The 15,149-nt window shown below is 35.9% G+C and overlaps 1 protein-coding gene across 1 annotated transcript; it reads left to right on the forward strand.

The window, feature by feature from the left end:
• The first annotated feature begins 1,166 nt into the window (after nt 1-1,166).
• On the forward strand, nt 1,167-14,472 carry LOC107828289 (hydroxyacylglutathione hydrolase cytoplasmic). The gene is made up of 7 exons (XM_075228110.1): nt 1,167-1,323; nt 1,433-1,555; nt 4,214-4,375; nt 4,695-4,773; nt 6,617-6,730; nt 7,820-7,996; nt 14,205-14,472. The coding sequence occupies exons 1-7, from the start codon at nt 1,277-1,279 to the stop codon at nt 14,277-14,279; spliced, it is 777 nt and encodes a 258-aa protein (XP_075084211.1). The 5' UTR covers nt 1,167-1,276; the 3' UTR covers nt 14,280-14,472.
• Nucleotides 14,473-15,149: the final 677 nt, after the last annotated feature.

Genomic DNA, 15,149 nt, shown 5'->3' on the forward strand with positions numbered 1-15,149 from the left:
TAAACTTCTCGTGTTTTTTAATACCCCCTCAACTTGGCAATTTCGTAGCCTCGACCCCGCTGGACGTTGACAACCTGTGGAAGTGTGACACACGCGCTGCCACAAGGATTTTTTTATTCATGTGGTATTTTTTTTATTATATATATATATATATATATATATATATATATATATATATATATATATATATATATATATATATATATATATATATCCACTTTCTATTTAAATCATCTTTTTAAGTCCACCAACTATTTAAATCATCTTTTCGTGTCAAAATTCGTAAAAAAATAAATAAATTAAAACAATGTTATTTTGACTATAATTTTTTATTTAGCTAAAGATACTGATATTTTAATCAAGTTACCTTTACATATTTGGTTAGTAAAAGAAAAATACATAATTAACATATTATCATTGCATCTAAAAAAATAAAAAATAAAATCCATTGTTGGAATTCCATATATTGGCTAAATAAATATTTTAGCTAAAATAGTAAAACTCCGACCAAAAATTTGCGAATTTGACTCAAAAAGAAAAAATGCATAGTTTAAATAAATATTCATTGCATGAAAATAAAAATAAAAACACACAATATTATTTTCTTTTTGTAGAAACTATACCATTTTAACTTCATTACTTTGGCTAAATCTTATTTTTATTTGGCTAAAATAAATGGAGTTTCAACTAACTCTTCCATATATATTGTATCTAAAAAAATACAATTGGAAAAAAATATGCAATTTATATTAAGAAGAAACAATGAAAAATACAATTGAAATAAATATATCATTATATTTGATTATGTGGCAATTAATATTTGAATATACCACACTTGAAAGCTAATTTTTCAATTTATTTTTCCTTTCACACACCTAAAAAAGAGTATATTCACGCTCTTTGCCACATCAACATATATAGGGGGATTAAGACTATCAAATTTTTAAATTCAGAGATATTAAAAATCACATAAAATTTAAGAGGAACTAAATAAAAGTTGTCAGGGGTGTCCAATTCTGCATTCCAATTGAGCAATTCTGCATTCTTTTAGACATTTCTACAACTCCAAAAAAAAAAAGAATTATTTTTGCCCACCGAAACACACATTAATATTTTCCTTGCCACGTCAGTTGCTCAAACGCTGTGGAACATCGAATCTTATCCACGTCATTCTAGTCCCTTGTTCTCACAGTTTTAACAGTCGCGCTCGATGATTTCCTTTTTCCAACTTGACAGAACTGAGTGGTCTGGTATTATCATCTGATCGGCGCCAGAGATGAAAGTTCTTCACATTCCATGCTTAGATGACAACTATTCCTATATGTTTGTTGCTCACATTCAGATGTCTATTTCAAATTTTGTTAATTCATATCAGGTTTAGGGTTTTTTTTTTCTGTGTGTTTATTCTATGAATTTTTGGGCTGGTTTGCAGGATCATAGATGAAACAACAAAGGATGCTGCAGTGGTGGACCCAGTGGAGCCACATAAGGTCCTTAGAGTTGCTCAAGAGAACGAAGTTGACCTTAAGTTTGTTCTCACCACTCATCACCACTGGTCCGTTCCACTTCTATTATCTTTTTTTTCTTTAAGTGCTCCGATAATAATGCTCGGTATCTGAAATCTGTTTTTATCTTCTTTGTTTTTTCTTAATTCTACGTTTTGTTTAGTTTTCTATTTATTTTCCATTTGATTGTTGAATTTGCCTGTTTTCTGAGAATTTCTTGGTTTTAGTTTTAGTTGGTTTTAATTTCTTTATTTCCTGAGGGTAGCAATCGAGAGCACATATTTGACCGTTTTTACCATATTAGTGATAGGTCAAAGTTCTTATGAAGGCGCAACGGAGGCGTTTGGACAATGTTTGAGTTATAGTTGAAAAAAGAGTGTTGGAAGTTGAAGTTGAATAAAAAACTTTATGGAAATCCGTGTCTGGACATAAAATTCACTTGAAAATCAATATTTTCAAATACTGAATTTCAATATGTGCAAATACTGAAATAGGAGTAGTATTCATATCCATACACAACGGCCCTTATTGACAGAGTCAAAACAGTTTTGGGTGATAGTCAATTCAATGTAATGTATGATGAAGGATCCATTATCCTGAAATGTAAATTGGAATTTTCAGAAATAGCTATTTCTCAAGTTTTTTTCTTAAAAAAAGCTATTGTTAAGTTTATAAAGAAGGGCAAGTGAATTTTTGCACCTTGCTTACTGGTCGGACGACTGCTGGCGAAGGCATTGTCTTGTAATTAGAACAAAATCATGTGGGACCATTTGATCATATGTGCAGTTCTAATGGCATTAGTTCTCTTTGAAGAACAGGTTTAATTTTTTTTCGTCAGATTAATGAATGGACAAAATTGCTCATTTGATAGAACTTGAAAATCCCAAAATTCTCTTTGTTTCAACCCAAGAAAAGATGTTGATAATAGATGTAGTTAAGCCTAAACACAAATATATATTCTTGCTTAGTTTTCATTGCAGCGGCAAACTTCTTAGAGCCTGAAGCTATGTTGGACTTTATCTGTTCCTTACATTCTCTGTGATGAACCTTTCCCAGTGTCTGCTGGTTTACACCAATAAATCTTACCTTATCAAAAAAAAAGAAAAGAAAGAGAGGATGTTGATAATAGATACTCCCTCCATCACAATTTATATGATACGGACTTTTAAGATGTTCATTGAATAGTATATTTTATTGGTGATAGTAGAAGAAAACACTAAAATTGAAAGTTTGTTCGGTAGAGAACATCATATCATAGTAAAATTTTGAATGCTAATGAATTTGAATCCTTGAAAATTGTGAAGAAATTGAACTTTATCAAACATTTTTGGGACGTCCCGAAACAGAAAGCCGAAACTGCCTCATGTAAAGGAGGAAGGAGAGCAATAGTTAATAATATATGGATTAATAAAACAAATAAAAAAGAAATGAGATGCTGATAGAAATGATATGTAGCTAATATATTTAGTATTACAACTAAAATGGACACAATTTTAAGATGTTCATTGACTAGTATATTTTATTGGTGATAGTAGAAGAAAACACTAAAATTGAAAGTTTGTTCGGTAGAGAACATCATATCATAGTAAAATTTTGAATGCTAATGAATTTGAATCCTTGAAAATTGTGAAGAAATTGAACTTTATCAAACATTTTTGGGACGTCCCAAAACAGAAAGCCGAAACTGCCTCATGTAAAGGAGGAAGGAGAGCAATAGTTAATAATATATGGATTAATAAAACAAATAAAAAAGAAATGAGATGCTGATAGAAATGATATGTAGCTAATATATTTAGTATTACAACTAAAATGGACACAATTTTAAGATGTTCATTGACTAGTATATTTTATTGGTGATAGTAGAAGAAAACACTAAAATTGAAAGTTTGTTCGGTAGAGAACATCATATCATAGTAAAATTTTGAATGCTAATGAATTTGAATCCTTGAAAATTGTGAAGAAATTGAACTTTATCAAACATTTTTGGGACGTCCCAAAACAGAAAGCCGAAACTGCCTCATGTAAAGGAGGAAGGAGAGCAATAGTTAATAATATATGGATTAATAAAACAAATAAAAAAGAAATGAGATGCTGATAGAAATGATATGTAGCTAATATATTTAGTATTACAACTAAAATGGACACAATTTTAAGATGTTCATTGACTAGTATATTTTATTGGTGACCTATAAGTCACGGGTTCAAGTCGTGGAAGCAACCACTAATGCTTGCATTAGGGTAGCTTGTCTACATCACACCCCTTGAGGTGCGACTCTTCACCGGACCCTGCGTGAATGCGGGATGATTTGTGCGACTGCCCTTTTTAAAGGGAACCTAACAAGAAGTTGAAGTAAACCATCTGTGCATTTTTTCCGGGGGTGGGGGGGGGGGTGGGGTTGTGACTAATTCTTTTAATCTTATTTGATGGTTTGTCATTTAGGTTGTTTTCTCCTTCTTGCATTTGTTCTCTGGATGTTTATTGAGTTTACATGTATCCCAAGAGGGGAAAATAACACGAGCTTGCTCCATGGCTAGCATGGGTTGAACAATCCTCCACAGAGATAAATGTTTTGGGACAAATACATAAATCAGGTCAACTTTAGGATGTTTCTTAACTTTTATCATTCTGCATATGCTGTATAAATCTCTTTAGGTTCATCTACGGATTCTGCATTTGTCTGATCTTGATGAGCGCAAACACATTTCAGGGATCATGCCGGAGGGAATGATAAAATGAAGCAGCTTGTTCCTGGAATAAAAATTTATGATGGATCGGTTGATAATGTGAGGGGTTGTACTGATAAAGTTGAAAATGGTGACAAGATATCCCTTGGTGCTGACATCAGCATATTATCTCTTCACACTCCAAGGTAAGTGATATTAAGTTTGCTCGCTTCCTTTCGTTACTCATTCTTAATTCGATGTTCTTAATACTGATTTTTTGTCAAGGACTCGGCTGCTTTCCTTATTTGGATACTCTTGTTTGATGACCCCGCTTCCTGATACTAATGGAAAAAAGCTATACTCATTTTGGAAATATCTCTTGAATGAGTCGCAGTAGACTCAAAGGATATTATGAAGCATACCGTTATAATCTCTGATACGTTGGAACGTTATAGAAAATTGTATCTCATCTCGTTCTCCTACAAGGTCGTTTCGCAAAATTAATTGCTTTTCCCCTCCTTTCAGTCACACAAAAGGTCATATAAGCTACTATGTTACTGGCAAAGAGGGAGAGGATCCTGCTGTTTTTACTGGGGATACATTGGTGAGTGGAGATCTCGACCTCCTTTACAAAATCTTTTAGGAGTAAGTGGAACTTAATTTAATAGTTGGTTCCCGTACAGTCTGTGTTTTGCTTTGTGTCAACTATTGTGCCTCTACTTTAAGAATTTGTTCGAATCATATTTCCTTATGCAGCAAGCGCACACTTTGTCTTCAGTGTTTCCAGATTTAGGTCATTCATGGTGCACCTTTCTTCATTTTCACCTGTACGATTGCTTTCATAATTCTGTTGCTGCCATTTGTTTATTAGTTTGTTATTTTCTTCATGTTCGGGAAGGTGCTCCTTCCTCATGAACATTATTGAGGAAACAGATTGGTGCAGTGTTCAGTTGACAAGAGTTCCTATTCAAAGAAAAAATGAAAACAGGAGTATGGAGAGGAAGGTACTTGAGATTCTATGAGAGTAAAGCAGAGCCGTTGCAAAAGAATAGGTCAACTGCCTTGGGTTACTTTCCTTTTGGTGTAGAAATGAATATATAGAGAGTGCTAACAATCTCATATTTAGTTAGCTCCCTGCAGGATTCAATGGGAATTTGTATCTGTATTTGTTATACATACTGCAACACCAACTTAGTGCAGCCGACTTAATGAAATTATTATCTTTTATTGATTAAACACAAGGGAATGGAAGGAGAAAACTTTTCGGGAGCCTAAAACAGTGGAGAATTTTCAGAAAAACGTTTAATATATGGAGTCAACTTAAAGGCTTCTAGGTGTTTTCCAAATAAATTAAAATCATAGGAGCGGCTGTTGATTAATGAATGAGGTCCTCAATTACTGACAGATTATTCGGGCTACTGAAGAAAACACTTTTGCGCTATCGTCAATCTTCCTATCTTGCTTCAGTTTCAATCTTCACTCTCTCTTTTCTCAGCCATCTCTGTAACGCACAGCACAAATTTTTTTGGGACATCACAGACTTGCAATCACAACAAATCCATCTTCTGCTTCTCTCTCCTTTCTGGTAAATTTCTCATGTAGGTATTATGGTAGATAGCACAAGAATATTTTGATTCAAACTCCTTTTGCTCAATAAGTTGTTCACCATAACGCTAAGTTGCTCGGACTCGGGTACGGGTGCAGGTTTAGAGGTTGGATCCTTCATGATCTAAATTTAAGATTCGGGGGTACGGATCCAGGTATATGGGTGGGGGGATTCTGCTAAAAGTATTTGAATTTCTAAAAATAGAGTTAATAAAAATATGTCTAAATTATGAGACACTATGAGAAAAACTTATAAGGTAGTCTGAGAAGGAGAAAATATTATTCAAGAGGAGAATTCAAGGAGATAAAAGGAAAACGACTAACATAGAGATTTCTATATACAAGGTATTCTATTTTCTTCAATTTCACCCTAGCATTTGTTTTAATTTCAGAAACTATTGTATCTGTATACCCAAAATCGGTTGACCAGATCCGGTAAGGAACCGACGTCGTGTCGATACGGATGCGGCACTGAAAGTAAAGAGTCCGAGCAACTTAGCTGTAACGTAGTCCAAAATTTGGAAGGGTGGCGGTAGATTGGACCACTTTTGGTTTATCTGTCTACTCTTTCCAGTTGGCTTTGCTCTTTCTTGGAAATTCTCTTCATGGATTTGAAATGGTTTTATTTTTGGGAGAAGTGATGGGAACTCTAACCACCCTATTCAAGTTCTGTTAAAAGTGGAATAAAGCAACAAATCAGTATGTGAAACCAGAAGATTGTGTGACAACGCGAGTAGGAGGAGTTCCTCTGAACTGACAGTCTTCTTTAAATATTTTGTGACTATACTGTTGGATGATCAAAATAATTTTGTTTTAACATTATTCATCTTTTTGGCTTGCAGTTTATTGCTGGTTGTGGTAAGTTTTTTGAAGGCACTGCAGAACAAATGTATCAGTCACTGTGTGTGACACTAGGTTCTTTGCCAAAGCCAACTCGGGTGTATTGTGGCCATGAGGTAACGTATGCATGCTCTTATAAATTTTTGAAAGAAAAGAATTACTCTTGTATCACATATATTGTTCTCAGGATGGATTCTAGATTTTGAGCATCAACAGTTAACTCTCTAATGTACCACATTTGAACAATTTTTTAATAGGACTTTTAAAGAGAGTTTAGAACACTTGAGGAAAAAGTGGAAAATAAGCAGAACAAATCATCAAGTTACCCTTTCTTTGTCCATGTCTTAAGGACTAGAGCAACTTTAGCCCCTCAGTTCTAGGTGTAGCACAGAGATATTATTTCCTTTAAAATTTTCCCACGCCTTCAGAGTGTGATGAGCACTTCAGTTGAAAGGAAGGACAAATAAAAAAGTTAAATAGCATCCACCTTTCATATAGGCACATGCAAATATCTCCCTTTAACATGTCTTTTTCCTGCTGTCTAAGATTTCTGTCACAAAAAGATGTCATCAACTGTAATACACAGCTGCATATGGCCTCCAGTTCAAAAAAAAAAAATATATACTTTTGATTCCAATACCTAATTGATATTTGCATATGCATGACGCTCTTGGCGGTTACTCTACATCAGATCCCTTTTCGCGAGTGATTCGTCCTTCCCGAACTCAGCATTTCTATGACTTGCGGGCTCTCTGTCTGTTTTTTTTTGGTCACTGAGATTGTGATTGTTTGAACTTTGGGAGAATATTGCCCCCCCCCTCCCCCCAAACCCCCCCACACACACAAAAAAAAAAAATCTATTAGCTAGAATAAAACCCCCCTATTCTCCAGTCATCCCCTCTCCAATTACCCTGCATCTCCTATCGGTAGAACTTCACTGTGATACTGGTCTATTCTTCACATGCTACAGTTAAAGGCAACGAGGGGGGGGGGGGGGTGACCATATAAACATGAATGTTCTCTGCCATGGTAATAAAGCTTCTTGTCCACAAATAATTTTCGGCGTATTACTGTTTGCCTCTCACGCAAATTTACTTGTTCATGTGGTGTTAGCAATTTTTCTAAGATGACTATTATTTTTTTGGGTTTTAGCAGCAATCCCCTACTTTCTTAGGGAATCCTAATGCTTGTGAAATGATTTGCAGTACACAGTAAAAAATTTGCAGTTCGCTTTAACAGTTGAACCTGACAATGCCAAAATTGCACAAAAGTTGGCGTGGGCTGAGCATCAGAGAAGAGTTGGCCTTCCAACTATTCCATCAACCATTCAGGAAGAATTGGAGACTAACCCATTCATGCGGGCTGATCTTCCAGAGGTTCAGGTAACATTAGTTTCGTAGAACACCTATCTTATTGCATTTTAGAGGAGGAGAAAAAAGAAATACTTCTGATAAAATTAGCATAGAGTTTATTTAAGGGTGTGGCTTACCGGTTATTGAAGTCGGTAAAACCATGGGAGACCAGGGATTCAAATTGCATTAGAGACAAAGGTGCTAGGTGATTTCTTTTTATCCTCTTAAGGCTTGGTGGGTAAAGTTACTCACGTAGGTGGGAGGTATTAGGTATTTGGCAGAATAGGTGAGATGCCCAAGCTCGCCCCGGCACCACCTTTATCCAAGAAAAAAGGAGAAAAATATTAGAATGGAGTCTCTTAATGAGCATGTGATATGAATGTGTCTCTGCTACAAGTAGAGATGGCAATGGGGCGGGTTCGCTCTTATGTGGGTGGGCGGCTTAAGTTTAAACATTATTTGTAAAAAATTAATTTTTATGTTTTCCTCCTATTTTACACCCTACCCAGTTCCATCCCATCAAAAGCAGCCCCACAAAATAACCAACCTTGTGGTTAAAACTGCAAAACTCAACTCCATGCTATCTACTCTTCTACCATTATATATTCCAAGGAAATAAATAATACTTTTTTATGTATAGTATCTCAAGCACAATATTTGAATATATATAGTAGTATTTGGCAACATCCATCATCAAAGTCTTAACTCAATAGGACTGGAAGGCGAACTGCTATCTCAAAAATCATAAAATAGCGATAGACTTAGGGGGTGTCAAATGGGCGGGCTGGGGTGATTTTAAGCGGGTCAAAATGGGTTGAGTCAATAAGTGGGCGGGTCATTGACCTGCACAAAAGTTACTTGGGCTAAGACATGTTGGGTCAAGATGGGCTAAAATTTGGGTCATAGCCCAACCCACCCAAATTCTTACCAAATTTTAGTTAATGCGTGTTGTTTTTTTATGAATTGTGTAATTACCAAATAAGACTTTTCCCCTTTTGTTATGGTCATATATAACATATCAAACAATGAGGAATTATTTTAATGACATTTTAGCGAAGTTGATTATGGATCAATTTGGGCTAAAAATTAACCCAACTTTAGATGGGCTGGATCAAGATGGGCCGAGTTCAATAGTGGGTGGGTCAATGAGCGGCCCAACCTTGGGCGGGTTAAATGGGTTTGGGCTTAAATTGCCACCCCTAGATGGACCATTTTCCCATTTTAAACTATTGTCGTTTTTAATCTTTAACCGAAAATGATATAGTCACACTTTCATTATCCTCAAATACGTAGTGCAGTCTTGACGGGAAAAAATAAAAACTTTTGGGGACGGGGGCGGGGGCGGGGGCGCTTGTCCCAATAAGCTATTCTCATCCAGAAGGTGTTTGGAATTATAACATGTCGCATAATGAGTCTGAAGGTCTTATCAACCCAATACCTATAACATACTTTAGCTTACTAGCACCAATACATGCAACCCTCAACGAAAAGTGGTAGTACGACTCCTTTATGTATGGACGAAGGGCCTATGTCACCTCCTGCCACTGCTGGGATAATCTGATCCTTATAAATGACTTGGGATCACAACTCTTGGTACGTCAGCTTAGGTGATCTTCTTAAACGTATTAATGGTCACCCGAAACTCATCGCGGGATTCTATTGTAGTAACCTATCTCCCTTTAACGATATTTTGGGGACCATCCCCCAATTTATCTTAGGCAAGATGCTTCAATTTTTCTCAAGTTTGTCACACCCCAACCTTGGAGGGTGTGGCCGGCCTGAGCGAACCACATCTGAAGTCATACTCTGAACATACAGAAGATTAGGTCAACAAAGCCGTGACATATCTAATCCATCGACAAAATGATTATAACTCGTATAAGGCCCACACGGCCACATAATGACCATCAGAAGGCCATCTGATCATATAGCCTGAAGGGGGGAGGGTGGGGGAGCAGCCTAAAACATATATACATTCATAAGGCCGACAAGGCCACTATTCGAGTCAACTGACCAACAAAGAGGCCGGCAAGGCCATACATGATAACAAGACATACAACCCAACTCTACAATCCTATAAGATCATCATATTGGACAAGAAGGTCGAGACAGGGTCCCGCCATACCAAAAATGCATAAATGCATAGATTTCATATCATACCGACACACTACAGTAACTCCGGGAAGAATGGAGTGCATCGCACCACCGCTGAACTGGATATCCTACTGGGGAGGTCCGTCAACCTGTCTACCTAGACCTGTGGGTATGAAACACAGCGCCCCCGGCAATAGGACGTCATTACGAAAGAATGTACTGGTGTGTAAGGCAGATAAAGCATAAATAGAGACATGAACGTAAGTAAGAGACAATAAGGGTCGACCCGAAACTCTGAATTGCCACTGAGGGCCATGATATGCATTATGCAATGATACAATATATATGCGTATATAACGCCGTTGAGATACATCATGCGTATATAGCGCCATTGACCTCTATGGGCATCATCATCATCATAACCAACTGATCAGTGGTGCTATGTATTGTACATATACGCGTATATAACGTCATCGATATAATTATATATATAGAGGATTTTGCTAACCTACTGCATGGTTGTAGTAGGTTAGCATTGTATCCACTTTTAAGCTTGCCAAAATGTCCTTACAAACTCCAATCATGCTTCACCAACACATTAAATGTAGGGACTCTTTTGTCTTTACAAAAATTACTCTTTCTATGCGATTCCCACCCAAGTTGTCTTCCTTTTCTTCTCCTCAATTCTTACTACATCCATGAAGAAAGAATCACACCCATCTAAATCATAGTATCACACCCAATTAGAAACCAAAAACTGGAAGGTAAATTGACGATAAGATGGTTCCATTTTTATCAAGATGAATCCTATCAAAAGTGTATGAAAGTTTCAGATTATAACCAATTTCAATGTTTCAGTTTTAGATTATAACAATGAAATTGGTTTAGATTTATTTTCACCTTTGATTTCTGGGTTTATATTTCAGATTATAGCAATGAAATTGGTTTTAGATTTAGGTTAGCTTTTGATTGCTGGGTTTACAGATTTAAAAAGATAAGGAGCTTTAAAGTGTGTTTGGTATGAAGGAAAATATTTTTCGGAAAATGTTTTTCAATTTTCCCATGTTTGGTTGGCTTAAATGTTTTGGAAAACATTTTCCTCATGAACATTGGAGGAAAATGTTTTCCCTATCAAGAGAAGGGAAAACATTTTCCAAAACTCCTTCTCAACCTTCCCCATCCTATTCCCCATCCCCACCAACCCTCACCCCCACCAACCCGACATCCACCCACACCCCTCCACCCCACCCCACCCTAAATAAAAATATTATTAATAGTATTTTTTTTTTCATGTTATAGATAGATTTGTTTTTTCATTTCAATAAATGAGTTTTTTTTTCATGATATAGAAAAGTATTTTTTTCATTTTAACCAAAAAAATGCTTTCTTTTCATGTAGAAAAAGTATTTTTTTTATTTCAATAAAAAAGTATTTTCTTTTCATGATTAAAAAAAGTATTTTTTTTAATTTCAACAAAATGAGTATTTCTTTTCATGATGTAGAAAAAATATTTTCTTTTATTTCAAAAATGAGTACTTTATTTTCATGTTGTAGAAAGAGTACTTTCTTTTTCAACCAAAAAAAGAGTATTTTCTTTTTAGTTATGGAGCACAAATTTCAACGTTATTTTTGCGTAAAAAAGTAAAGCAACACATTAGTTCCTTTGGGTTTGTGTGAATTTTTGGAGACTTGGGGGAAGGAGGGCGAGTTGAGTAGCATAAAAAAATATTTTCTATTCTCTAACCAAACACTAGAAAATATTTTCCGAAAATAGTTTTTCACTCACCAACCAAACAAGGGAAAATAAGTGATAAAATCACTCATTTTCCATGAAAATATTTTCATGGAAAACATTTTCCTTCATACCAAACACACCCTTAGTCAATGAAATTGGTTAGATCTGGCTTAACTTTTGATGGCTCAATGTTAGAAAACTGATAAACAACAAAACATTTTTCTTTTTGAGATTCAATCCATGTTTGAGTTACGTTTTTTGAGCTTCTTGTGAAGGTCGAGGAGTTAAAAGTAGAGATTGCAGTAAAAGGGAGCAGATTGGATCAAAAAGGTAAAGAAGAGAATTGGACTAGGAAATGACAGAAAAACCTCCAATAGTTCATATGTCGCTTATATGATGCTAGGGGTATTTTGGAGAACTCAAAAGTGTATACAATGCTAACCTACTACAACCATGTAGTAGGTTAGCAAAACCCATATATATATATATATATACACACACATGAAGACCATTAAGATGCATTATGAGCATGTTGGAGTGATATAAGGTCGTTACACCTCCGACTATCCTTATGTGATTAACATGACATTATACCTCCCATCATCAACCAACGAGAACAAGATATAAGGTACTTATGAAATATAGATATGAAAAATGAGCATAACCATCTCTATTGCTAAGAGTAGAGCCATCTTTGGAAAGAAACATTTGGTTACGTTTCTGTTTCGGTCAACTTAGTTCATGCCAAACGAAGAGAGTTAGCCTTAACATACCTTGTCGACTACTTAACCACACGACGTCAAACTCAGCCCGTATAGCACTTCGATCTACAACAAGCGATAAGGAAACTATTGTTAAGCTATGGAAACTAGAAATCGACACAAAGGGCAATAAGCTCGTCTATAATAATTTGGACAACACCTCCCCTATTTTTTCCACTTTCCTCGAATCCAAACAATCAAAACAAACATGTCCAGCACATAACAAACATATATACATCATTTTCCAACTTTATATCCATCACAAAATATCACAAAAACAGCCCAACACACCTCAATCACTTCATACCTAAGTTGCTCCGACATGGCAGTTTAGGTGCCGCACCCGTGTCGACACGACACTAGTATGAGTATGGGTATGGGATCCGTACCTGATCTGGCCAAACAATTTTGGGAACTTTGACTGCGACAGACGGAAAAATTCGAGACGAGATACAATTTGATTCTCAAAATCAGAACCAAAACTAGAGTAAATTTGAAGAAAATGGCATACCTTATCTAGGAAATCAATCCTTTACTTCAACAACTTGAGAATAAATAAAAAAATCCACACTTTACAAGCTATACGTAAGTATTCCACAAAAGTTTCATAATTTAGAGATATTTTTATATTATTACTTTTTTTTATATTAGTTTTAGTCGGGTTCCAACACCCGTATCCGTACTAGGATCCGTATCCCCGAATCTTAAAATTTACTTTTCGAAGGATCCGACCTCTAGATCCGCACCCGTATCGGACTCCCGCACTCGTGTCCGAGCAACTTCGCTTCATACACAACAACCAAGTGTTATGTTGCACTTTTCCATCCATACAACTTAGCTAGGACTTAGATACACTTCAAATACAAGTGGGAGGAGAAGAATATTACCTCACACAGAAATAACAAGCCTTTTCTTATGCTGCCTCAACTTGGAAGAACAACCAACACAGGCACAACGTGATAGAATTACGTTCTACTAGCACCACGGGATTCACAACACTTGATTTATGTTGTTTGCCATTGATTTTGCCCTTGGACCATGTAGGAACCCCTTAGAGAGTATTTTGGGGTGTTTAGGATCTGTTGGTGTCGAAAATGAAATGAGAAACCGATTTATACATCAAAAGAAGTTTCCTACCGCCTATGTGGGTCCCAAAAGAGGCTTCCTGCGGAGTCTCGCGAAAATGCGAATATCTCTCTACTTCGATGTCGTATCGACGGGCGGTTTAATGCGTTGGAAAATAGACTCGTAGACTTTCAATTTGGTGGGTAGATCATCCGTAACTCCCAGTATATTGGAAGAAGAGCTCGGTGACATTAGACCCAAATTCCAGTAAACTTATGAACGTAACTTGCGACAACTTTTGCCGACTTTTGTTTTACAACTTGCTTGACTTCAGGACTTAACATACGGCTATTTACGGTTCAAATACCTCATAACATAACCTTTTTATCATATTAAGCACTTCTAATCTTACCCCAAAAGTACGGGTTTGAAGGTTTGCTGCATAGCGCCTCATCTGCCCTGTCCTGTTTACCATCTCTATCTGCTTGCTTTATCCAAAAAGAAAAGAAGAATGAATGTGTATCTGCTTGTCTCCATGTGCCACGAAGCCTTTTTAAACTGGGATTTCTTGCTTGCCAAACAGGAAAAGGTGGGATTCAAGTCTCCTGTTGAAGCCTTACGTGAAATTAGGCAACAGAAGGATAACTGGAAGGGATGAATAATAACTTGAGCCTAAGAGTAATGTGCTTTTATAGTTCCAGTTTTGCATCTACGATAAGGTGGAAATGCTGGCGAAATTAATCTGAACTGTGTTGGAAGTGTACCCTTTTTCATTGTGATGTTGTGTCTTTCAAAATCATAACCTGAACGCTTTATTTTAAATGTATTTGAGCATGAGAGAGTTCGTGACTTTCCTTGGCTTAGACTAAATGCTGGTTAATTTCCTGTGTAATGATGTCATAATCTCTTGAAAATTTTGGCGGATCACCATTCAAAAATCAGGTTCCGTTCAATCAGGCTTTATTGAGCAAGTCATTTATAGGAGGAAATACAATCATACCTCTCTGTAACATCATTCCTATATAACAACACTTTACTATAAAAGCCAAGCTTTTCTGGAACCAATTTTCACGTTATGTTATAATATATGTTCATATAACAACACTTCGCTATAACATCCAAAAGTATTCGGAACAAACGAGTCTGTTATAGAGAGGTTCGACTATAGTTTGTTTGGGCACGGAAGCTAAATGTGCTGTTTTTTAGCACAGAACAATCAATTAATTCTCACAATAATCCCAAAATCAGTTCCCCGAAACAAATCAAAATTTTCAGACAAAAAAATAAAAATAAAAATACAACCAAATTGTTTTGTACTCTAAAGGTAACCATAATTTTGTTTCAAAGGTGCATTATCTGCATTACAGGTACGAAACGTGTTTATCTTTATTTCTCTTAATCTTTTTCTTTAATTAAAATTTCTTTTATGAGACAGTATCACTATTCACTAACGAAGAGACTGGTCATTCCTGTATTTAGTGCAAAGATTATTTAAAAGCAATTATCTTTGACAACCAGGATATCAAGG

This window comes from Nicotiana tabacum, chromosome 13 (genome assembly GCF_000715075.1).
Source record: "Nicotiana tabacum cultivar K326 chromosome 13, ASM71507v2, whole genome shotgun sequence".
Taxonomy (NCBI): Eukaryota; Viridiplantae; Streptophyta; class Magnoliopsida; order Solanales; family Solanaceae; genus Nicotiana; species Nicotiana tabacum.